General features: G+C 37.3%; 1 protein-coding gene across 2 annotated transcripts in view; it reads right to left on the bottom strand.

Annotated features, from left to right (window-relative positions):
• Positions 1–8,123: 8,123 nt before the first annotated feature.
• Positions 8,124–25,000, bottom strand: part of gcm2 (glial cells missing transcription factor 2) — an 18,128-nt gene continuing 1,251 nt past the window's right edge. Inside the window, exons 2-8 of one of the 2 annotated variants that reach the window (XM_037757640.1) lie at positions 13,863–13,926; positions 12,771–12,959; positions 12,581–12,693; positions 12,025–12,150; positions 11,648–11,904; positions 11,136–11,376; positions 8,124–9,501 (exon numbers count right to left, since the gene is read on the bottom strand). In XM_037757640.1, coding sequence (XP_037613568.1) covers positions 9,187–9,501; positions 11,136–11,376; positions 11,648–11,904; positions 12,025–12,150; positions 12,581–12,693; positions 12,771–12,959; positions 13,863–13,926 — 1,305 coding nt within the window. In that variant the 3' untranslated portion in view covers positions 8,124–9,186. Of the gene's footprint in view, positions 9,502–11,135; positions 11,377–11,647; positions 11,905–12,024; positions 12,151–12,580; positions 12,694–12,770; positions 13,025–13,336; positions 13,400–13,862; positions 13,927–25,000 lie in introns of those variants that run through there. The other variant, XM_037757641.1, reaches the window with a different exon arrangement.

Genomic DNA, 25,000 nt, shown 5'->3' on the forward strand with positions numbered 1-25,000 from the left:
ATTAAAAAGCAACAGGTACGACAGGTTTGGATCCAAATAAACAACCACAGCTCAGCTCATGTTTCTGTGAGTGCTGTTCAGCAGCAGCATTCTTCTTCTCCTCCTCCTCCTCCTCCTCCTCCTCCTCTTTCTTCTTCTTCTTCTTCTTCTTCTCCTCCTCCTCCTCCTCCTCCTCTTTCTTCTTCTTCTTCTTCTTCTTCTCCTCCTCCTCCTCCTCCTCCTTCTTCTTCTTCTTCTTCTTCTTCTTCTCCTTCTTCTTCTTCTTCTTCTTCTTCTCCTCCTCCTCCTCTTCCTCCTCCTTCTTCTTCTTCTTCTCCTTCTTCTTCTTCTTCTTCTTCTCCTCCTCCTCCTCTTCCTTCTTCTTCTTCTTCTTCTTCTTCTTCTTCTTCTTCTCCTCCTCCTCTTCCTCCTCCTTCTTCTTCTTCTTCTCCTTCTTCTTCTTCTTCTTCTTCTCCTCCTCCTCCTCTTCCTCCTCCTTCTTCTTCTTCTTCTTCTTCTCCTCCTCCTCTTCCTTCTTCTTCTTCTTCTTCTTCTTCTTCTTCTTCTTCTTCTCCTCCTCCTCTTCCTCCTCCTTCTTCTTCTTCTTCTTCTCCATCTTCTTCTTCTTCTTCTCCTCCTCCTCCTCCTCTTCCTTCTTCTTCTTCTTCTTCTTCTTCTTCTTCTTGTTCTTATTCTTCTTCTTCTCCTCCTCCTCTTCCTCCTCCTTCTTCTTCTTCTTCTCCTTCTTCTTCTTCTTCTTCTTCTCCTCCTCCTCCTCTTCCTCCTCCTTCTTCTTCTTCTTCTTCTCCTCCTCCTCTTCCTTCTTCTTCTTCTTCTTCTTCTTCTTCTTCTCCTCCTCCTCTTCCTCCTCCTTCTTCTTCTTCTTCTCCTTCTTCTTCTTCTTCTTCTCCTCCTCCTCTTCCTCCTCCTTCTTCTTCTTCTTCTCCTTCTTCTTCTTCTTCTTCTTCTCCTCCTCCTCCTCTTCCTCCTCCTTCTTCTTCTTCTTCTCCTTCTTCTTCTTCTTCTTCTTCTCCTCCTCCTCTTCCTCCTCCTTCTTCTTCTTCTTCTCCTTCTTCTTCTTCTTCTTCTTCTTCTCCTCCTCCTCCTCTTCCTCCTCCTTCTTCTTCTTCTTCTCCTTCTTCTTCTTCTTCTTCTTCTCCTCCTCCTCTTCCTCCTCCTTCTTCTTCTTCTTCTCCTTCTTCTTCTTCTTCTTCTTCTTCTCCTCCTCCTCCTCTTCCTCCTCCTTCTTCTTCTTCTTCTCCTTCTTCTTCTTCTTCTTCTCCTCCTCCTCCTCTTCCTTCTTCTTCTTCTTCTTCTTCTTCTTCTTCTCCTTCTTCTTCTTCTTCTTCTTCTTCTTCTTCTCCTTCTTCTTCTTCTTCTTCTTCTTAATTCAAACTTCCCCCTCTGACAGTTTTACAGTTTATCTTCCTGCTTTTCTAGTAGTGTATTTTTGGGTTCATGCAGTTCAGCTTTCAACTCTGTCAGTTTTACAGTTCAGTGTTTCAGGCGTGCTGTTAATGTATGTTCTAGTTGGAAGGATGCTGATGAAACGTGGTTCATCTTTCAGGATGAACTGTTTCCACTACAGCGCCACCATCAGCTGTTCACAGATATTATACTAACATTCACACAACATGATGGAAACAAGACTTCATTCATGTTTTGACTACAAACAGCGAGCTGTCGTCTGCATAACTGCATATTCAACATCTCAGTGTTTAGTACTTCTGATGTTTTATAAAGTAATATTATAAACTCGGAAAAAAAGTTAGTAAACGTGTGTTTGGTGGATTATTTCTCTGTTAATGGTCATTGTATTCTACATGGTTGAAAGCCTGTTTATTGACCTTCACAATGATGTCACACTTGTAAGGATCATGCATTTGTGGGATGAGCAGCACAGTGTATTGTCCTGTTGGTATTGAGCGTTGTCATCTTGGAGGATGAAGTTAGGTCCCAGATTGTGGAGATATGGGATCGCCACTGGCTGCAGAATCTCATCCTGATATCTCCCTGCATTGAGATGGCCTTCAGTGATGACAAGCCTTGTTTTACCAGTGAGGGAGATGCCCACCCCCCCAACACCATGACACTGCCCCCACCAAAAGCTGTTACTCCATCGGTTCAACAATCAGCAGAGCAGGAGAATACACTGTTTACCATCGGCACCGGGGCTCCCCACATAATCAGCTGTGCTGCTCATTCCACAAATGCATGATCCTTACAAGAGTGACATCATTGTGAAGGTCAATAAACAGGCTTTCAACCATGTAGAATACAATGACCATTAGCATTGGACCAACAGAGAAATAATCCACCAAACACAAGTTGAACTACTTTGTTTTTCTGAGTTTATGACAGCAGCAAAGCTTGTTGTTCTATGTGGTGACATGTTTTAAAGATGACTTTATAGAAGTGTGACTCTGCAGCTGCTGAACTTCTTATCAACGTCTGAGTCACAGAAACATCCAGATCTCCAGCTGAACTCTTCCTGCCAACGTGACGGAGCTGAGAGACGAGCAGATAGCCATCAGACCGGCACTGTCCTGTCTCTTTAAGAGCAGACCGGCGCCGATAACACTTCTCACGGCACCAACACACAAACACTCACACAACATGACACACAACACACACACACACACACACACACACACACACACACACAACACACACATTCTGTGTAATTATGTGTATTTTGCAGTTTGATATTTATTATCTTTCATCTTTGTTTCTAAAGTTTTGCTTCTTTGGCTTTGAAGCTGATATGATTTTCATTTCTTTCTGCAGCAGCCGTTTGTTTATAGGGGACCCCCACTTCCCTCCTCCATCTCCTCCTCCCTCCTCTCCCCTCCACCTCCCACCTCCCGCCTCCTCCTCCTCCCTCCATCTCCTGCCTCTTGTCCAGCTGCAGCTCTTTGTCTCAGTTTGGTTGCAGCTTCCTTGAAAACGGTTGAATGTCACAGACAGCTTACGGTGCTAACGGCGTTAACGGTGTTAACAGTGCTAACGGCGTTAACAGTGTTAATAGTGTTAACAGTGTTAACGGGGGGGAACCCGCCGATGTCAAAAAGTCGTATACTTCAGTGTATTAGAGATGTAATTTAAGTATACAAACATTATTCAAAGTATACTTTTACTGCTTAATTTAAAGGTGTTTAAAGGGCCTGTTAGTAAGAATCCTAAATGTGTTGTTAACAGCTTCACCTGTGGCCGTTAAGTCAACTAAAGTCAGCGTCCTGTTGCTGGCGCTTGTGCTCGCTCTACATAGACATGAAGGAGCATCGCTCAACACAGTGAGGAGACACACGTCAGCTAAAAGCACAACATCACTCTATATTTCAGCTCTGATGAGCCCCGTCACTTCACAACACACGGGAAACCTCTGTTGGTCTGGAGGAGCCGGATTGATTTACAGGTGGAACAAGTTACTAACAGAACCTTTAACATGACTTTTGAAAAGTGTTCTTCAGAAGAGACGTCATTAAGTTCAACTTCAATGTAGTAAAAATCAATATCCTCCATCTGTAATACTTAACGTGGTATTCTAGTGTATTCATAATAAAGTGTACTAGGATGATTCTTTATTGTAGATAAATCTCTCTGTCCCTGGTTCGTCTTACTGTCCTCCCATCACAGACAACAGGACATCTCAGAACCAGATCCAACAGAGACGGAAGGAGAACCACTGAAATCCAAACTGACCTGATGAGAGGAGAAGCTCAGGTGGAGAGAAGCTCTGTCTTACTGTCTCTCTCTGTCTCTCTCTCTCTGTCTCTGTCTCTCTGTCTCTCTCTCTCTGTCTCTGTCTCTCTGTCTCTCTCTCTCTCTCTCTCTCTGTCTCTCTCTCTCTGTCTCTGTCTCTCTGTCTCTCTCTCTCTGTCTCTGTCTCTCTGTCTCTCTCTCTCTCTCTCTCTCTGTCTCTCTCTCTCTGTCTCTGTCTCTCTGTCTCTCTGTCTCTCTCTCTCTCTCTCGGTCTCTCTGTCTCTCTGTCTCTCTCTCCGTCTCTCTGTCTCTCTGTCTCTCTCTCTCTCTGTCTCTCTGTCTCTCTCTCGTCTCTCTGTCTCTCCGTCTCTCTCTCTCTCTGTCTCTCTGTCTCTCTGTCTCTCTCTCTCTCTCTCTCCGTCTCTCTGTCTCTCTGTCTCTCTCTCCGTCTCTCTGTCTCTCTGTCTCTCTCTCTCTCTCTCTCTCTCTCTCTCTGTCTCTGTCTCTCTGTCTCTCTGTCTCTCTCCGTCTCTCTGTCTCTCTGTCTCTCTCTCTCGCTCTCTGTCTCTCTGTCTCTCTCTCCGTCTCTCTGTCTCTCTCTCTCTCTCTCTCTCTCTGTCTCTCTGTCTCTCTCTCTCTCTCTCTGTCTCTCTGTCTCTCTCTCCGTCTCTCTGTCTCTCTCTCTCTCTCTCTCTCTCTCTCTGTCTCTCTGTCTCTCTGTCTCTCTGTAGTAAATCACAACCATGTAGCATCAAATTGAAAACATCCATTAGTGCAGAGACACATCAGAGGGGGGGGGGGGGGCAGATGTGTCGTTGTTTGGAGAAGTATCTGATGTCACATGATTTATTTAGTGAAGAAGAAGAAGAAGAAGAAGGAGAAGAAGAAGAGGAGGAAGAAGAGGAGGAAGAAGAACAAGAAGAAGAAGAACAAGAAGAAGAAGAAGAAGAGGAGGAAGAGGAGGGATGAAATGATTAGTGTGTGAAAAGCAGCGATGTAGATCAGCAGAGAAGATGAAGAAGATGAAGAAGATGAGGAGATAAGAAGACAGGATGAGATGACTGTTGGTGAAAGGATAGAATTACACCACTGAGGATTATCTGCACTCACCTGGTTTACAGGTGAGACACAGGTGAGACACAGGTGAGACACAGGTGAGGCTTTGGCTGACGAGCTGAGAGCTGCAAAACAGCTTTTACCCACAAGACTACGAAGACTACTGGAGACACCAGCAGCCAATCAGCTGGACCCTCACCTGTGCACTCACCTGTACCAGCTGGACACTCACCTGGTCCTCTCACCTGTTGTTGGACACTCAGCTGGTCCTCTCACCTGTTGTTGGACACTCACCTGGTGCTCTCACCTGTTGTTGGACACTCAGCTGGTCCTCTCACCTGTTGTTGGACACTCACCTGGTCCTCTCACCTGTTGTTGGACACTCAGCTGGTCCTCTCACCTGTTGTTGGACACTCACCTGGTCCTCTCACCTGTTGTTGGACACTCAGCTGGTCCTCTCACCTGTTGTTGGACACTCACCTGGTGATCTCACCTGTTGTTGGACACAAAGCTGGTCCTCTCACCTGTTGTTGGACACTCAGCTGGTCCTCTCACCTGTTGTTGGACACTCACCTGGTCCTCTCACCTGTTGTTGAACACTCACCTGGTCCTCTCACCTGTTGTTGGACACTCAGCTGGTCCTCTCACCTGTTGTTGGACACTCACCTGGCCCTCTCACCTGTTGTTGGACACTCAGCTGGTCCTCTCACCTGTTGTTGGACACTCACCTGGTCCTCTCACCTGTTGCTGGACACTCACCTGGCCCTCTCACCTGTTGTTGGACACTCACCTGGTCCTCTCACCTATTGTTGAACACTCACCTGGTCCTCTCACCTGTTGTTGGACACTCAGCTGGTCCTCTCACCTGTTGTTGGACACTCAGCTGGTCCTCTCACCTGTTGTTGGACACTCACCTGGTCCTCTCACCTATTGTTGGACACTCAGCTGGTCCTCTCACCTGTTGCTGGACACTCACCTGGTCCTCTCACCTGTTGTTGGACACTCAGCTGGTCCTCTCACCTGTTGCTGGACACTCACCTGGTCCTCTCACCTGTTGTTGGACACTCACCTGGTCCTCTCACCTGTTGCTGGACACTCACCTGGTCCTCTCACCTGTTGCTGGACACTCACCTGGTCCTCTCACCTGTTGCTGGACACTCACTTGGTGGTCTATGTCTGGATTAAACCATTTGAAATGTTTGAATCTCGGAGTGTGTTTTATTTGTCCTTTCCTGTCCTACAACATGTGTCTCCAGTACGTAGAGACGGAGGGATGTTGATGTGAACTGGATCAGAGCGGTGGTTCTGATCTTAATCCCGTCCTGATGGATGTGGCTGTGGACTGGAGGGACGGACGGAGACACTGAGTGATGGTAATGGAAGGTACTGACAGAAGACTCCGTCTGAGGGTGTTAGAGGTTCAGACTGAGGACAACCGCCGCCGGTCCTGTCCTGACGCGTCCCTGTCAAAACAACATTTATTACTCATCCAAACTGGAAGCAGCTCTTTGATCCTCGTCTGCAGGTTCTCAACCTGAGGCTCCGGACCCAGGAGGAGGACGCTGCAGGGTCTCAACCTGAGGCTTCGGACCCAGGAGGGGACGCTGCAGGGTCTCAACCTGAGGCTCCGGACCCAGGAGGAGGACGCTGCAGGTTCTCAGCCTGAGGCTCCGGACCCAGGAGGAAGACGCTGCAGGTTCTCAACCTGAGGCTCCGGACCCAGGAGGAAGACGCTGCAGGTTCTCAACCTGAGGCTCCGGACCCAGGAGGAAGACGCTGCAGGTTCTCAACCTGAGGCTCCGGACCCAGGAGGAGGACGCTGTGGACACCACCGTGGACAGTCTGGATGCCATGAAGACCATAACACCGCCACAGGTCCATCCCATGTGGTTTCATATCACCCTCCTGAGGTCCAGGTGTCCAGGTGTCCAGGTGTCCAGGTGTCCAGGTGTGCAGGTGTGCAGGTGTCCAGGTGTCCAGGTGTCCAGGTGTGCAGGTGTGCAGGTGTCCAGGTGTCCAGGTGTCCAGGTGTGCAGGTGTGCAGGTGTCCATGTGTCCAGGTGTCCAGGTGTCCAGGTGTGAACATATTAATTGAGTTTACATGTGAAGTATTCTGTGCTCTCTGTGTTTAAAGTATTATGGGATGTCTACAGTAGAACTGTGTGTTGAGGTGATGATGTGGACATACAGTATGTCGTACAGGTGAACCTGCAGCTCCGTCTGCATTAACATTACAGGAGTATTTATCAAACCACTAAAAGAGAAATATCAAATGTTTCATGTCTATTCACAAACTGAAGAATTAAAGAAGGAAATGAAGTTACTGTAAAGAGTTTAAAGGGTCATTTAATGTTGTTTAATGTCATTTAAAGGGTCATTTAATGGTTGTTTAAAGGGTCATTTAATGGTGGTTTAAAGGGTAATTTAATGGTGGTTTAAATGGTCATTTAATGGTTGTTTAAAGGGTCATTTAATGGTGGTTTAATGTCATTTAAAGGGTCATTTAATGGTTGTTTAAAGGGTCATTTAATGGTGGTTTAAAGGGTCATTTAATGGTGGTTTAAATGGTCATTTAATGGTGGTTTAAAGGGTCATTTAATGGTGGTTTAAAGGGTAATTTAATGGTGGTTTAAAGGGTCATTTAATGGTTGTTTAAAGGGTCATTTAATGGTGGTTTAAAGGGTAATTTAATGGTGGTTTAAATGGTCATTTAATGGTTGTTTAAAGGGTCATTTAATGGTTGTTTAAAGGGTCATTTAATGGTGGTTTAAAGGGTAATTTAATGGTGGTTTAAATGGTCATTTAATGGTGGTTTAAAGGGTAATTTAATGGTGGTTTAAAGGGTCTTTTAATGGTGGTTTAAATGGTCATTTAATGGTGGTTTAAAGGGTCATTTAATGGTTGTTTAAAGGGTCATTTAATGGTGGTTTAAAGGGTCATTTAATGGTGGTTTAAATGGTCATTTAATGGTGGTTTAAAGGGTCATTTAATGGTTGTTTAAATGGTCATTTAATGGTGGTTTAAAGGGTCATTTAATGGTGGTTTAAATGGTCATTCAATGGTGGTTTAAAGGGTCATTTAATGGTGGTTTAAATGGTCATTTAATGGTGGTTTAAATGGTCATTTAATGGTGGTTTAAATTGTCATTTAATGGTGGTTTAAAGGGTCATTTAATGGTGGTTTAAATGGTCATTTAATGGTGGTTTAAAGGGTCATTTAATGGTGGTTTAAATGGTCATTCAATGGTGGTTTAAAGGGTCATTTAATGGTGGTTTAAATGGTCATTTAATGGTGGTTTAAAGGGTCATTTAATGGTGGTTTAAAGGGATGTTACAGCATCTTTATCTTTATGGAAGGTTGACGTTGAGGAAAAGAGACAACGAGAGTTTGAACATCAGTTTGTTTAATGAACATCTTCAGTCATCAGAAACATTCTGATTCATTCAATAAATAACCCCAAACACAGAAAACATGCACGATGATGAATCCCACAGCTGCACCGGACCATCTGAATCCACTGAATGACGTCAATAATAGATCCAATATTTCATATTTTAATCAATCAGATCAGAAATTAAGAGTCTTCTTACTAAATTATGTTGAGATATAAAACTAGTGGGCTCTTTAACATGATGTCAAAGAAACTGGATCCTGAGTTGAGGGTTCATCCTTTCACTTTAGAAACAACAGTTTGACATTAATTCACAAAACAAAGTCCCCTCGCTGTGTTGTTGGAGCTTTCAGCCACATCTCATGGCCTTCATCGGCAGACAGAGTTGGGAATGGTTTAGTTTGATATCACGTGACCAAAAGTGCATCAATCCTGGGGACCATGAAGGAAGTGACACACCTCACGCACGTAGAGATGTGTTTTGGCGTAGCAGTAGCGGTGGTAACAGTAGTCATGGTAACGGCGGTGGAGGTAGGGCTGCCTCAGTAGTCGTCGCAACGGTACGTGCTGGGGTAGGCGTAGTGGTGGTAACAGTAGTCATGGTAACGGCGGTGGAGGTAGGGCTGCCTCAGTAGTCGTCGTAGCGGTACGTGCTGGGGTAGGCGTAGTGGTGGTAACAGTAGTCATGGTAACGGCAGTGGAGGTAGGGCTGCCTCAGTAGTCGTCGCAGCGGTACGTGCTGGGGTAGGCGTAGCGGTGGTAACAGTAGTCATGGTAACGGCGGTGGAGGTAGGGCTGCCTCAGTAGTCGTCGCAGCGGTACGTGCTGGGGTAGGCGTAGCGGTGGTAACAGTAGTCATGGTAACGGCGGTGGAGGTAGGGCTGCCTCAGTAGTCGTCGCAGCGGTACGTGCTGGGGTAGGCGGAGCGGTGGTAACAGTAGTCATGGTAACGGCGGTGGAGGTAGGGCTGCCTCAGTAGTCGTCGCAGCGGTACGTGCTGGGGTAGGCGTAGTGGTGGTAACAGTAGTCATGGTGACGGCAGTGGAGGTAGAGCTGCCTCAGTAGTCGTCGTAGCGGTACGTGCTTGGGTAGGCGTAGCGGTAGTCGTAGCCGTCGGCCCGCTCTGTTTTGGTCTGCAGCGGTTCGGGCTGAAACGACAGTGACTTGATGACGCCACCCGACTCCTCCATCACCTTCACCTCGGTGGAGTACGAGGAGGAGGAGGTGTCGTCCATCAGAGAGGAGCAGCCGGGGAGGCCTGGAGGTTTCGGGGGAGCACAGGTCTGGTAGGACGGGAGGCCGGCGGGCGGTTTAGGACATGCCTGGTAGGACGGGAGCGCCGCCGGAGGCTTCGGACAGGGCTGATAGGAGACCTGAGGAGGAACGGGACGGGTATAAATGTGACAGGAAGCAGTAAGCTTTAAGCCCCGCCCCTCTAAGATACTGTTGCTACACCTGTCAGCTGTCCAATCTACCAAAACACATGTACCCAGATACCCAGATACCCAGATACCCAGATACCCAGATACCAAGATACCCAGATAACCAGATACCCAGATACCAAGATACACAGATACAAAGATACCCAGATACCAAGATACCCAGATAACCAGATAACCAGATACCCAGATACCAAGATACCCAGATACCCAGATACCCAGATACCCACATACCCAGATACCAAGATACCCAGATACCAAGATACCCAGATATCCAGATACAAAGATATCCAGATACCCAGATACAAAGATACCCAGATACCCAGATACCAAGATACCCAGATACAAAGATACCAAGATACCCAGATACCCACATACCCAGATACCACGATACCCAGATACAAAGATACCAAGATACCAAGATACCCAGATACAAAGATACCAAGATACCAAGATACCAAGATACCCAGATACACAGATACACAGATACACAGATACCCAGATACCCAGATACCCAGATACACAGATACACAGATACACAGATACACAGATACCCAGATACCCAGATACCAAGATACCCAGATACCCAGATACCCACATACCCAGATACCCACATACCCACATACCCAGATACCCAGATACCAAGATACCAAGATACCCAGATACCCAGATACCCAGATACTCAGATACCCAGATACCCAGATACCCAGATACCCACATACCCAGATACCCAGATACCCAGATACCAAGATACCAAGATACCCAGATACCCAGATACCCAGATACCAAGATACCCAGATACCCAGATACTCAGATACCCAGATACCCAGATACCAAGATACCCAGATACCCAGATACCCAGATACCCAGATACCCAGATACCCAGATACTCAGATACCCAGATACCCAGATACCAAGATACCAAGATACCAAGATACCCAGATACCCAGATACTCAGATACCCAGATACCCAGATACCCAGATACCCAGATACCCAGATACCAAGATACAAAGATACCCAGATACCCAGATACCCAGATACCCAGATACCCAGATACCAAGATACCAAGATACCAAGATACCCAGATACCCAGATACTCAGATACTCAGATACCCAGATACCCAGATACCCAGATACCCAGATACCCAGATACCAAGATACCAAGATACCAAGATACCCAGATACCCAGATACTCAGATACCCAGATACCCAGATACCCAGATACCAAGATACAAAGATACCCAGATACCCAGATACCCAGATACCAAGATACAAAGATACCCAGATACCCAGATACCAAGATACCAAGATACCCAGATACCCAGATACCCAGATACCCAGATACCCAGATACCCAGATACTCAGATACCCAGATACCAAGATACCCAGATACTCAGATACCCAGATACCAAGATACAAAGATACCCAGATACCCAGATACTCAGATACCCACATACCCAGATACTCAGATACCCACATACCCAGATAAGATCCTTTCTATAATGAACAGACCTTAAAGGACCAGTACGTAACCTCCACGCTGTACTTCCTGATGAATTCTACTCACCTTGGTTGTCGTGGTGATGATGGTCTGCAGTGCGGCGGGGGACACCGGGGCGTTGCTGGGGTAACGGCAGGGGTACTCTGCGCTGTAGTAGTGGTGGTTGTCACCGTAGGGGGCGGAGTTCTTCAGCAGCTCCTTCCAGCCTGCAGGAGACTTAGTCTGGGGGTCGAAGGAGGAGCAGGGGGAGGAGAGAGGAGCCGATGAAGACGTGGAGGAAGAGGAGGAACCCAGGACCGGAGCCACCCTGAAACACAAACCAGAACCTTTAGACCCGTCAAGGTCTGGTTGGATCAGATCCTGCTTAAACTGGTATGGTCTAGATTAGACCTGTTCACACTGTCACTGCTTCTGGTCTAGACCTGCTCGGTCTGCCACATGGTCTCAGGATCTAGTTTACACTTTACAGACTGTCAGGATCTCATTTAAACCTTCGTTGACTATCCAGATTCAGTTTAAACGAGTTTAAAGAAGCCGGATCTGGTTTAGACCTGGTCTAGAGTATGTGCGAGGCTGACCTGGGGTCACAGAGGTCAGACGCCATGGGATACGAAGGCGAGGTCAGGTATCCTTGGAACTCGTAGCCGGGCCGGCCCATGTAGAGCCTGGGATTGGCTGGTTTCTGTAGTGTGGGCGGGGCCTCTCCTAGTGCATTGTGGGGGTTGTAGTAGGGCTCGGGGCTCTGGAATGCTGGGTAATGCTGCGGGAAGTTCGGCTCGATGAAGGAGATTCTGTCCGATGGGTCCATGCAGGAGAGGAGGGCGGGACCTAGAGCCTGAAACAGGAAACAACAAATCAACTAATCAGCAAACAATAAACAATAAACAACGTCAACCAACAGCTTGTTGTTGTTGTTGTTGTTGTTGTTGTTGTTGTTGTTGTTGTTGTTGTCAACCTGCGTCTCGATGAGTCGTCTCTTCGGTGTGAACGGCGGCGAGCTGACTCGTCTCTTCACGGAACTTCTTCTGGCTTCAGTCTCAGACTTGGACTCTGGTCTGGGATGATCATGGACCCCTTTAGCCTGGAGGACCACAACAACAGAACATATAATAACAGACTGTTTGGATCTGGTTTAATCCAGTCAAAACCTCTTTAGTCTGGTTATGTTTTCTAGATCTGGTTTAGACCCGTTTACACTGACAGAATCTGGTTTATACCAGTCAAAATTGTATTCTAAAACTGTTTAGACTCCCAAGATCTGGTTTAGACTGTTTTTAGACTGCCTAGTCTTGGTTTGGACCTACTTAGATATCCAGGATCTGGTTTAGTCACAATCTAGTTTAAACCTGCTCAAACTGTCAGGACTTTACGGTTTAGACCTGCGTAGACCAAACCTGGTTCAGATCTAGTCAGCTGTCCAAGTCCTGGTTTATGGTCCAGGATCAGCTACATCCTTTAGCCCAGTTAGCATGTTTAGCATGTTAGCCTGTGAATCAGTGGAGGGTAAAGACCTGGAAGAAGATGGCCTTCCCATCGACTCTCCAGAAGTTGGTGACGGGGTAACCGCTGTGGCCGCGACACGGCAGCAGCTCCAGAGTGGCGCTGCAGGTCGGACACAGCTTCTCTGGAACACAAAGAGTCTGGTCAGGTGACAGGCGGACGCAGGTGCAGCGTACCTGAGCAGGTTCTGGTGTGGCTTACTTTGCTGTTTCTGCCGGGCTTTGTCGCAGATGGCGGGGCGGAGCTGCAGCCGGGAGCCGTCAGGCAGCGTGCAGCCTCGGGAACACACCACCACGCCCAAACACGACTTCTTCAGGATCTGACAGTTGTGGTTGTTGGTGTTCCTCATCGCCCAGCCGGAGAGATGCCTCTGAGCGTTCTTATCTTCAGCTAACCGCAAACCGGAGAGGACAAACTGTCACGTCCATGTTCAAAGGGGTCCCTTGACCTCTGACCTGCAGATATGTCAACGTGTGAGGGGTTTTGTCCGAAACAATGTCCGAAAAAAAAGTCCAAAAACTGTCAAACAAAAGTCAAAAAAAATGTCCAAAAAGAAGTCCGAAAAAAATCCGAAAAAATTTCCGAAAGAAAAGTCAGAAGAATGTCGTAAAAAAGGCAGAAGAAAAGTCCGATACTGGTTTCATCGTAAACTATAAAACCTGATGGAGCCATCGGTACCAACCATGTCAGACTAGCTGGTCATGAATAGGTTAAATAACGCTCCAAACTGTCATGTCCATGTTCAAAGGAGTCCCTTGACCTCTGACCTCCAGATGTGTGAATGTAAATGGGTTCTATGGGTACCCACGAGTCTCCCCTTTACAGACATGCCCACTTTATGATCATCACATGCAGTTTGGGGCAAGTCATAGTCAAGTCAGCACACTGACACACTGACAGCTGTTGTTGCCTGTTGGGCTGCAGTTTGACATGTTATGATTGGAGCATATTGTTTTATTCTCAATGCAGTACCTGTGAGGGTTTCTGGATCAATATCTGTTATTGATTTGTGTTGTTCATTGATTTACAATAATAAATATATATATACATTTACATAAAGCAGCATATTAGTCCACTCCCATGTTGATAAGAGGATTAAATACTGGACTAATCTCCTTTAAGGTTCATTTAGAACAGATAAAACATGTGTGATTAATTAGTGATTAACTGTTGTCATTGATTGACGGCTCTAATCATAACACCATCTGTTGAAATGTTTATATCAATCATCAATAACATTGATCATGAAGACGCTGGTTTAATCTGTAACTTTATGAGTTTAATGTTTCTCACCGCTGTAGATGAACCGAACGTAACCGTCTGTCCACTCCTGGAACGGGTCGAACTGCTTCGTGTCCTGCAGACAGACAGACAGACAGACAGACAGACAGACAAACAGACAGACAGACAGGTAGAGAGACAGACAGGTAGTTAGCGTCCTGGTTGGTGCATTAATAACAGAGAACTTTAGTGTTTCTGTTTGTTAGACTGAACATGAAGCTGTAGTGTATATTATATTATATTATATTATATTATATTATATTATAGTATAGTATATTATAGTATATTATATTATATTATATTATATTATAGTATATTATATTATATTATATTATAGTATATTATATTATATTATATTATAGTATATTATATTATATTATATTATAGTATATTATATTATATTATATTATATTATATTATAGTATAGTATATTATATTATATTATATTATATTATAGTATAGTATAGTATAGTATATTATAGTATATTATATTATATTATATTATATTATATTATAGTATATTATATTATATTATAGTATAGTATATTATATTATATTATATTATATTATAGTATATTATATTATATTATATTATATTATAGTATATTATATTATATTATATTATATTATATTATATTATATTATAGTATAGTATATTATATTATATTATATTATATTATAGTATAGTATAGTATAGTATATTATAGTATATTATATTATATTATATTATATTATATTATATTATATTATATTATATTATATTATAGTATATTATATTATATTATATTATATTATATTATAGTATATTATATTATATTATATTATATTATAGTATAGTATATTATAGTATATTATATTATATTATAGTATATTATATTATATTATATTATATTATATTATAGTATATTATATTATATTATATTATATTATATTATATTATATTATATTATAGTATATTATATTATATTATATTATATTATATTATAGTATATTATATTATATTATATTATATTCTAGTATATTATATTATATTATATTATATTATATTATATTATATTATAGTATATTATATTATATTATATTATATTATATTATAGTATATTATAGTATATTATATTATATTATATTATATTATATTATAGTATATTATAGTATATTATATTATATTATATTATATTATAGTATATTATATTATATTATATTATATTATATTATAGTATATTATATTATATTATATTATATTATAGTATATTATATTATATTATATTATAGTATAGTATAGTATATTATATTATATTATATTATATTATATTATAGTATATTATATATACTGTAGAGGTGTGTTGGTGTAAAATCAATCAGAGATATTGATCAGTGAGAGAGCTGACTGTGGATCAGCTGGACCTGAGAAACTCGGCTTGTTTTGGTTTCACTGAAAACAAAAATATAAAAACCAGTTTTTACTGTTTGAGCAACAACAGAGAGACGAGCTGCTGAGTCAGCTGTCAGCTGCTGCACACAACACAACCATCAGGTAACCTTCAGGTAACCTTCAGGAAACCTTCAGGAAACCATCAGCTAACCTTCAGGTAACCTTCAGGAAACCTACAGGAAACCATCAGCTAACCTTCAGGAAACCATCAGGAAACCATCAGTCTGATTCTGTGGAGGTCTTTAAATCTAAACTCAAAACCTCCCGTCTGTCCCTTCCTCTGGAATAACCTCCCTGTAGACATCAGACGGTCTGATTCTGTAGATTCGGTTTAAATCCAAACTTAAAACCATCTTCTTCCGACATTCTTTTCTCCGGGTGCTCAGGTTTCCTCCCACAGAAATCTGGTCCTGTGTCTAGGTTCCATGGAGGAGAGGAGGTTGTGTTGCTCTAGTTCTATCTATCTGGCGTGGAAAGGAGGTTGTGTTGCTCTGTTTCTATCTATCTGGCGTGGAGAGGAGGTTGTGTTGCTCTGGCTCTATCTATCTGGCGTGGAGAGGAAGTTGTGTTGCTCTTGTTCTATCTATCTGGCGTGGAGAGGAGGTCGTGTTGCTCTGGCTATATCTATCTGGCGTGGAGAGGAGGTCGTGTTGCGGAGGTCGTGTTGCTCTGGCTCTTTCTATCTGCCGTGGAGAGGAGGTCGTGTTGCTCTGGCTCTATCTATCTGGCGTGGAGAGGAGGTCGTGTTGCGGAGGTCGTGTTGCTCTGGCTCTATCTATCTGGCGTGGAGAGGAGGTCGTGTTGCTCTGGCTCTATCTATCTGGCGTGGAGAGGAGGTCGTGTTGCGGAGGTCGTGTTGCTCTGGCTCTATCTATCTGGCGTGGAGAGGAGGTCGTGTTGCGGAGGTCGTGTTGCTCTGGCTCTTTCTATCTGCCGTGGAGAGGAGGTCGTGTTGCTCTGGATCCGTCTCTTCATATCCGTTCACGTTATTTGTATTAATTCTTGTGTATGTTGTATTTTCAGGATGTCGTTCCTCCGTATCCACGACGTCTACTTCCTGTCTGTCCGTCCTGATAAAGGGTCCCTCCTCTGTTCCTCTTCTTCAGCTTTCTAACAGTTCAAAGGTTTTTATAGGTTCAGACGGCGTCGTGTCCTCATTCATTCACTGATTGATTGATTAATTAATTGATTGATTGATTGACTGATTGATTGATTGATTTCAACCATCAGCTGATAGTTTTCAGAATATAAATATATATTTAACTAAAACTGTATAAATAATTGAATCTGCTGCAAGAACAAACCGATCATTAAATCTCTTAATCTACACATTATATTATATATATATTAATATAATATATATATATATTATATTAATATATATAAATATAATATATATTAATATATTATATATATTATATTAATATATATATATTAATATAATATATATAATATATATATATTAATATATATATATTAATATATATTAATATATATATATATATTAATATAATATATATATATATTAATATATATATAATATATTAATATATATATATTAATATAATATATATATATATTAATATATATATAATATATTAATATATATATATTAATATAATATATATATTAATATATATATATAATATATTAATATATATATATGTGTATATATATTAATATCTCATACGTGTGATATGTCTGTGAGAGGAAACAGTCAGAAAGTTAATAAATGATGTTTAAACATGTACAGAAGGTATCTGAGTGAACAGTTGAATGAATAAATGAGATGTTCGTCTGGTTGGAGTTTTAATTCATCGTCTATATATCGTTAATTATAATCATTATTATCACAAACCTGAAAACAGATTGAACATTAAATGTGTTTTAGAGGAAAATATCAGCAGCTGGATTCTGTTGAACTGACTTGAAATAAAATTAATTTATTATCTAACATAAATAAATTATAGATCATAGTAATAATAATAATAATAATAGTAATAATAATAATAATAATAATAATAATAATAATAATAATAATAATAATGTACAGAAATAATAACATATTTATATAATATCTTCTCTTAATGTATTTTGTTAATTGTTAATATTTTCAGGAGATTCAGTTTGTTACAGATTCTAGAAACATGATATTAAGAGTCCAGATTCAAAATACAAAATGATATTTAGAGGAAGTACATCTGAACAGCCTAATGAATAAATCAGATGTTTGAGATCGTCTGAAATACTCAGATGTTCTCCAGAGTCTGGTATCTGTGATATAGATTATAGAGTCTGGTATATGTGATATAGATTATAGAGTCTGGTATCTGTGAAATAGATTATAGAGTCTGGTATATGTGCTATAGATTATAGAGTCTGGTATATGTGATATAGATTATAGAGTCTGGTATATCTGATATAGATTATAGAGTCTGGTATATCTGATATAGATTATAGAGTCTGGTATATCTGATATAGATTATAGAGTCTGGTATATGTGCTATAGATTATAGAGTCTGGTATATCTGATATAGATTATAGAGTCTGGTATATCTGATATAGATTATAGAGTCTGGTATATCTGATATAGATTATAGAGTCTGGTATATGTGATATAGATTATAGAGTCTGGTATATGTGATATAGATTATAGAGTCTGGTATATCTGATATAGATTATAGAGTCTGGTATATGTGATATAGATTATATAGATTATAGAGTCTGGTATGTGTGATATAGATTATAGAGTCTGGTATATCTGATATAGATTATAGAGTCTGGTATATGTGATATAGATTATATAAATTATAGAGTCTGGTGTATATGTGATATAGATTATAGAGTCTGGTATATGTGATATAGATTATAGAGTCTGGTATGTGTGATATAGATTATAGAGTCTGGTATATCTGATATAGATTATAGAGTCTGGTATGTGTGATATAGATTATAGAGTCTGGTATATGTGATATAGATTATAGAGTCTGGTATATCTGATATAGATTATAGAGTCTGGTATATGTGATATAGATTATAGAGTCTGGTATATGTGATATAGATTATAGAGTCTGGTATATCTGATATAGATTACAGAGTCTGGTATATGTGATATAGATTACAGAGTCTGGTATATGTGATATAGATTATAGAGTCTGGTATATGTGATATAGATTATAGAGTCTGGTATATGTGTTATAGATTATATAGATTATAGAGTCTGGTATATGTGATATAGATTATAGAGTCTGGTATATGTGATATAGATTATAGAGTCTGGTATGTGTGATATAGATTATAGAGTCTGGTATATCTGATATAGATTACAGAGTCTGGTATATGTGATATAGATTACAGAGTCTGGTATATGTGATATAGATTATAGAGTCTGGTATATGTGATATAGATTATAGAGTCTGGTATATGTGATATAGATTATATAGATTATAGAGTCTGGTATATGTGATATAGATTATAGAGTCTGGTATATGTGATATAGATTATAGAGTCTGGTATGTGTGATATAGATTATAGAGTCTGGTATATCTGATATAGATTATAGAGTCTGGTATGTGTGATATAGATTATAGAGTCTGGTATATCTGATATAGATTATAGAGTCTGGTATATGTGATATAGATTATAGAGTCTGGTATGTGTGATATAGATTATAGAGTCTGGTATATCTGATATAGATTATAGAGTCTGGTATATCTGATATAGATTACAGAGTCTGGTATGTGTGATATAGATTATAGAGTCTGGTATATGTGATATAGATTATAGAGTCTGGTATATGTGATATAGATTATAGAGTCTGGTATATGTGATATAGATTATAGAGTCTGGTATGTGTGATATAGATTATAGAGTCTGGTATATCTGATATAGATTATAGAGTCTGGTATATGTGATATAGATTATAGAGTCTGGTATATGTGATATAGATTATAGAGTCTGGTATATCTGATATAGATTATAGAGTCTGGTATATGTGATATAGATTATATAGATTATAGAGTCTGGTATATGTGATATAGATTATAGAGTCTGGTATATGTGATATAGATTATAGAGTCTGGTATGTGTGATATAGATTATAGAGTCTGGTATATGTGATATAGATTATAGAGTCTGGTATATGTGATATAGATTATATAGATTATAGAGTCTGGTATATGTGATATAGATTATAGAGTCTGGTATATGTGATATAGATTATAGAGTCTGGTATGTGTGATATAGATTATAGAGTCTGGTATATCTGATATAGATTATAGAGTCTGGTATATCTGATGTAGATTATAGAGTCTGGTATGTGTGATATAGATTATAGAGTCTGGTATATCTGATGTAGATTATAGAGTCTGGTATGTGTGATATAGATTATAGAGTCTGGTATATCTGATATAGATTATAGAGTCTGGTATGTGTGATATAGATTATAGAGTCTGGTATATGTGATATAGATTATAGAGTCTGGTATATCTGATATAGATTATAGAGTCTGGTATATGTGATATAGATTATAGAGTCTGGTATATGTGATATAGATTATAGAGTCTGGTATATCTGATATAGATTACAGAGTCTGGTATATGTGATATAGATTACAGAGTCTGGTATATGTGATATAGATTATAGAGTCTGGTATATGTGATATAGATTATAGAGTCTGGTATATGTGATATAGATTATATAGATTATAGAGTCTGGTATATGTGATATAGATTATAGAGTCTGGTATATGTGATATAGATTATAGAGTCTGGTATGTGTGATATAGATTATAGAGTCTGGTATATCTGATATAGATTATAGAGTCTGGTATATGTGATATAGATTATAGAGTCTGGTATGTGTGATATAGATTATAGAGTCTGGTATATCTGATATAGATTATAGAGTCTGGTATGTGTGATATAGATTATAGAGTCTGGTATATGTGATATAGATTATAGAGTCTGGTATATGTGATATAGATTATAGAGTCTGGTATATGTGATATAGATTATAGAGTCTGGTATGTGTGATATAGATTATAGAGTCTGGTATATCTGATATAGATTATAGAGTCTGGTATATGTGATATAGATTATAGAGTCTGGTATGTGTGATATAGATTATAGAGTCTGGTATATCTGATATAGATTATAGAGTCTGGTATATGTGATATAGATTATAGAGTCTGGTATGTGTGATATAGATTATAGAGTCTGGTATATCTGATATAGATTATAGAGTCTGGTATGTGTGATATAGATTATAGAGTCTGGTATATGTGATATAGATTATAGAGTCTGGTATATCTGATATAGATTACAGAGTCTGGTATATGTGATATAGATTATAGAGTCTGGTTTAATCCATGGCTCCTCAGCTCTGAGCTCCTGCGTCGCGTTCTGGAGCAATTCAATCATGATTATAACAAAGTCTGTCTCCTTAAAATCATTATTCTTTATAAATCATATTTAACATTAAATGTGTTTTTTTATCAACATAATGAGGAGAGGTGTTTAATAATTATATCAGTAATCAGGTAATCAATAATCCTCCAGCAGAACCACTTCAGCCTCCAAACAAACTACAAGATTTAGAGGATTTAAGAACTAGAACTAATACAGTTTATTCATTTATTTATTTACTGTTTCTGAATGTCAAGATCAAATCATAATAATAATAATAATAATAATATTAACAATCATAATAATAATATTAATAATAATAATAATAATAATAATAATATTAATAATCATAATAATAATATTAATAATAATAATAATAATAATAATAATAATAATATTAACAATCATAATAATAATATTAATAATAATAATAATAATAATAATAATATTAATAATCATAATAATAATATTAATAATCATAATAATAATAATAATAATAATCATAATAATCATAATAATAATATTAATAATAATAATAATAATAATAATAATAATATAAGATCAAATGCTGCTCTCACTGTCAGCTCTGAGGATCTTTTTATTATATATATATATATACATATATATATGTATATATATATATATGTATATATATATGATACTTTATATTTGATCAGATTGATTATTGATCAGCTGAGTACAGATATTAAACACGTCTCCTCATGATGTTTATTTAATGTTAAATATGTTTCAGGTTTGATATAATAATGATTTAATTCCTGCAGATTCCAGCTGAGATTAAAGATTAAAGATTAAAACCTCCAACCAGACAAACATCTGATTTATTCATTTAACTGTTGAAGAAAATCACAAAATGTTTCAGTTGATTTATTCATCGATCTTTTCAGTTATATTATCGGCATGTTTTAATAATACAGATTATTATTATTAATAAACTCGTTTTCATGTCATTAAACCTCTGAATGTCTCCAGAGAAACGCTGGATTATATATGTATATATATATATATATATGTACTGTATATATATATATATATATATACAGTACATATATATATGTACTGTATATATATATGTGTACTGTGTATATATATATATATATATATGTATATATATTTATATACATATATATATATATATATGGATTATAACCTCCAACCAGACTCCGTTCAACTCTCAGCCGATTTAACGTTTTACTGAATCATTCATTACATAAATGCTTTAGATCATGATAATAATAATAATAATAATAATAATAATAATAATAATAATGATAATAATAATAATAATAATAATAATAATAATAATAATAATAATAATAAAATCAGTCAGTTGTAAATATTAAATGTAATAAAGATGAATATTGATTTATTTTCTATGAAGAGAATCATAAATAAATCAATAAATGTATATTAAAGGAATCAGAGAACTGATCGATCCTCTGATCGTCTCCATCGATCAGTGATCAGGACTGGACTGGTCCTCTGGATACCGGCTGTTCTCCCGGTGGACCGACGGCCTTCTGAACCGACGGAGGTCTTTAATGGGCCATAAAACAGATAAACCGCCTTTTCCTTTCCTTTCCTTAACTCACACCGAGTTCACTGATCTCTACTGGACTCTACTGGACTCTACCGGACTCTACCGGACTCTACTGGACTCTACCGGACTCTACTGGACTCTACCGGACTCTACTGGACTCTACCGGACTCTACCGGACTCTACTGGTCTCTACTGAACTCTACTGGTCTCTACTGGTCTCTACTGGTCTCCAGTATCAGACGGGTCTGAGCAGCAGACTAACCTCTGGTTTCCTCTCTTCTGGCTCACAATTCAGATTCATATCAAATGTATTTATTTTAACCTGTTAGTTTCTCTGTACAGCAGGAACAATATATATAATCTATATATAACCTGTATAATCTATATAACCTATATAATCTATATAATCTATATAACCTATATAATCTATATAACCTATATAACCTGTATAACCTATATAATCTATATAATCTATATAACCTATATAATCTATATATAACCTATATAATCTATATATAACCTATATAACCTGTATAATCTATATAATCTATATAACCTATATAATCTGTATAATCCTAAAAATCGAACAGAAGGCTAATGAATGAATAATAACTGATGAATATTAGATTATGCATGTATTGATATTATATACATGTGTATATATATATATCTATATATATATAGATATATATATATATATAAATATGATATTCACATGTGTAGTATACCAGAGAGGTGAATGATTCAGTTTAACATCAACGTGCTGCAGTCAACTGATTATTATTCTGTTATTTCATTGTTTTAAAGTCTCCAGAAGAAACTACTACCTTTAATGTGTAATGTTTAATGTTTAATGTTTAATGTGTAATGTGTAATGTTTAATGTTTAATGTTTAATGTTAATGTTAATGTTTAATGTTTAATGTTTAATGTGTAATGTTTATGTTTAATGTTTAATGTTTAATGTTTATGTGTAATGTTTAATGTGTAATGTGTAATGTTTAATGTTTAATGTGTAATGTGTAATGTTTATGTTTAATGTTTAATGTTTATGTGTAATGTTTAATGTGTAATGTGTAATGTTTAATGTTTAATGTGTAATGTTTAATGTTTAATGTTTATGTGTAATGTTTAATGTTTAATGTGTAATGTTTATGTGTAATGTTTAATGTGTAATGTTTATGTGTAATGTTTAATGTGTAATGTTTAATGTTAATGTTTATGTGTAATGTGTAATGTTTAATGTTTAATGTTTAATGTGTAATGCTTATGTGTAATGTTTAATGTTTAATGTTTAATGTTTATGTGTAATGTTTAATGTTTAATGTTTAATGTGTAATGTTTAATGTTTAATGTGTAATGTTTAATGTGTAATGTTAATGTTTAATGTGTAATGTTTATGTGTAATGTTTAATGTGTAATGTTTATGTGTAATGTTTAATGTGTAATGTTTAATGTTAATGTTTATGTGTAATGTGTAATGTTTAATGTTTAATGTTTAATGTGTAATGCTTATGTGTAATGTTTAATGTTTAATGTTTAATGTTTATGTGTAATGTTTAATGTTTAATGTTTAATGTGTAATGTTTAATGTTTAATGTGTAATGTTTAATGTGTAATGTTAATGTTTAATGTGTAATGTGTAATGTTTAATGTGTAATGTGTAATGTTTAATGTTTATGTGTAATGTTAATGTGTAATGTTTAATGTTTAATGTTTAATGTGTAATGTTTAATGTTTAATGTTTATTGTGTAATGTTTAATGTTTAATGTTTAATGTTTAATGTGTAATGTTTAATGTGTAATGTTTAATGTTTAATGTGTAATGTTTAATGTTTAATGTTTAATGTTTAATGTGTAATGTGTAATGTTTAATGTTTAATGTTTAATGTTTAATGTTTATGTTTAATGTTTATGTGTAATGTTAATGTGTAATGTGTAATGTTTAATGTTTAATGTTTAATGTTTAATGTTTAATGTTTAATGTTTAATGTTAATGTGTAATGTTTAATGTTTAATGTGTAATGTTTAATGTTTAATGTTTATGTGTAATGTTTAATGTTTAATGTTTAATGTGTAATGTTTAATGTTAATGTTTATGTGTAATGTGTAATGTTTAATGTTTAATGTTTAATGTTTAATGTTTAATGTTTAATGTGTAATGTTTATGTGTAATGTTTAATGTTAATGTTTATGTGTAATGTGTAATGTTTAATGTTTAATGTTTAATGTGTAATGTTTAATGTGTAATGTGTAATGTTTAATGTTTAATGTTTATGTGTAATGTGTAATGTTTAATGTTTAATGTGTAATGTTTAATGTTAATGTTTAATGTGTAATGTTTAATGTTAATGTTTATGTGTAATGTGTAATGTGTAATGTTTAATGTTTAATGTGTAATGTTAATGTTTAATGTGTAATGTTTAATGTTTAATGTTTAATGTTTATGTGTAATGTGTAATGTTTAATGTTTAATGTGTAATGTTTAATGTTAATGTTTAATGTGTAATGTTTAATGTTAATGTTTAATGTGTAATGTGTAATGTGTAATGTTAATATTTAATGTTTAATGTGTAATGTGTAATGTTTAATGTTTAATGTTTAATGTGTAATGTGTAATGTGTAATGTTTAATGTTTAATGTGTAATGTTTAATGTTAATGTTTAATGTGTAATGTTTAATGTGTAATGTGTAATGTGTAATGTTTAATGTGTAATGTTTAATGTTAATGTTTAATGTGTAATGTTTAATGT

Source organism: Sebastes umbrosus, chromosome 21, assembly GCF_015220745.1.
Source record: "Sebastes umbrosus isolate fSebUmb1 chromosome 21, fSebUmb1.pri, whole genome shotgun sequence".
Lineage (NCBI taxonomy): Eukaryota > Metazoa > Chordata > Actinopteri > Perciformes > Sebastidae > Sebastes > Sebastes umbrosus.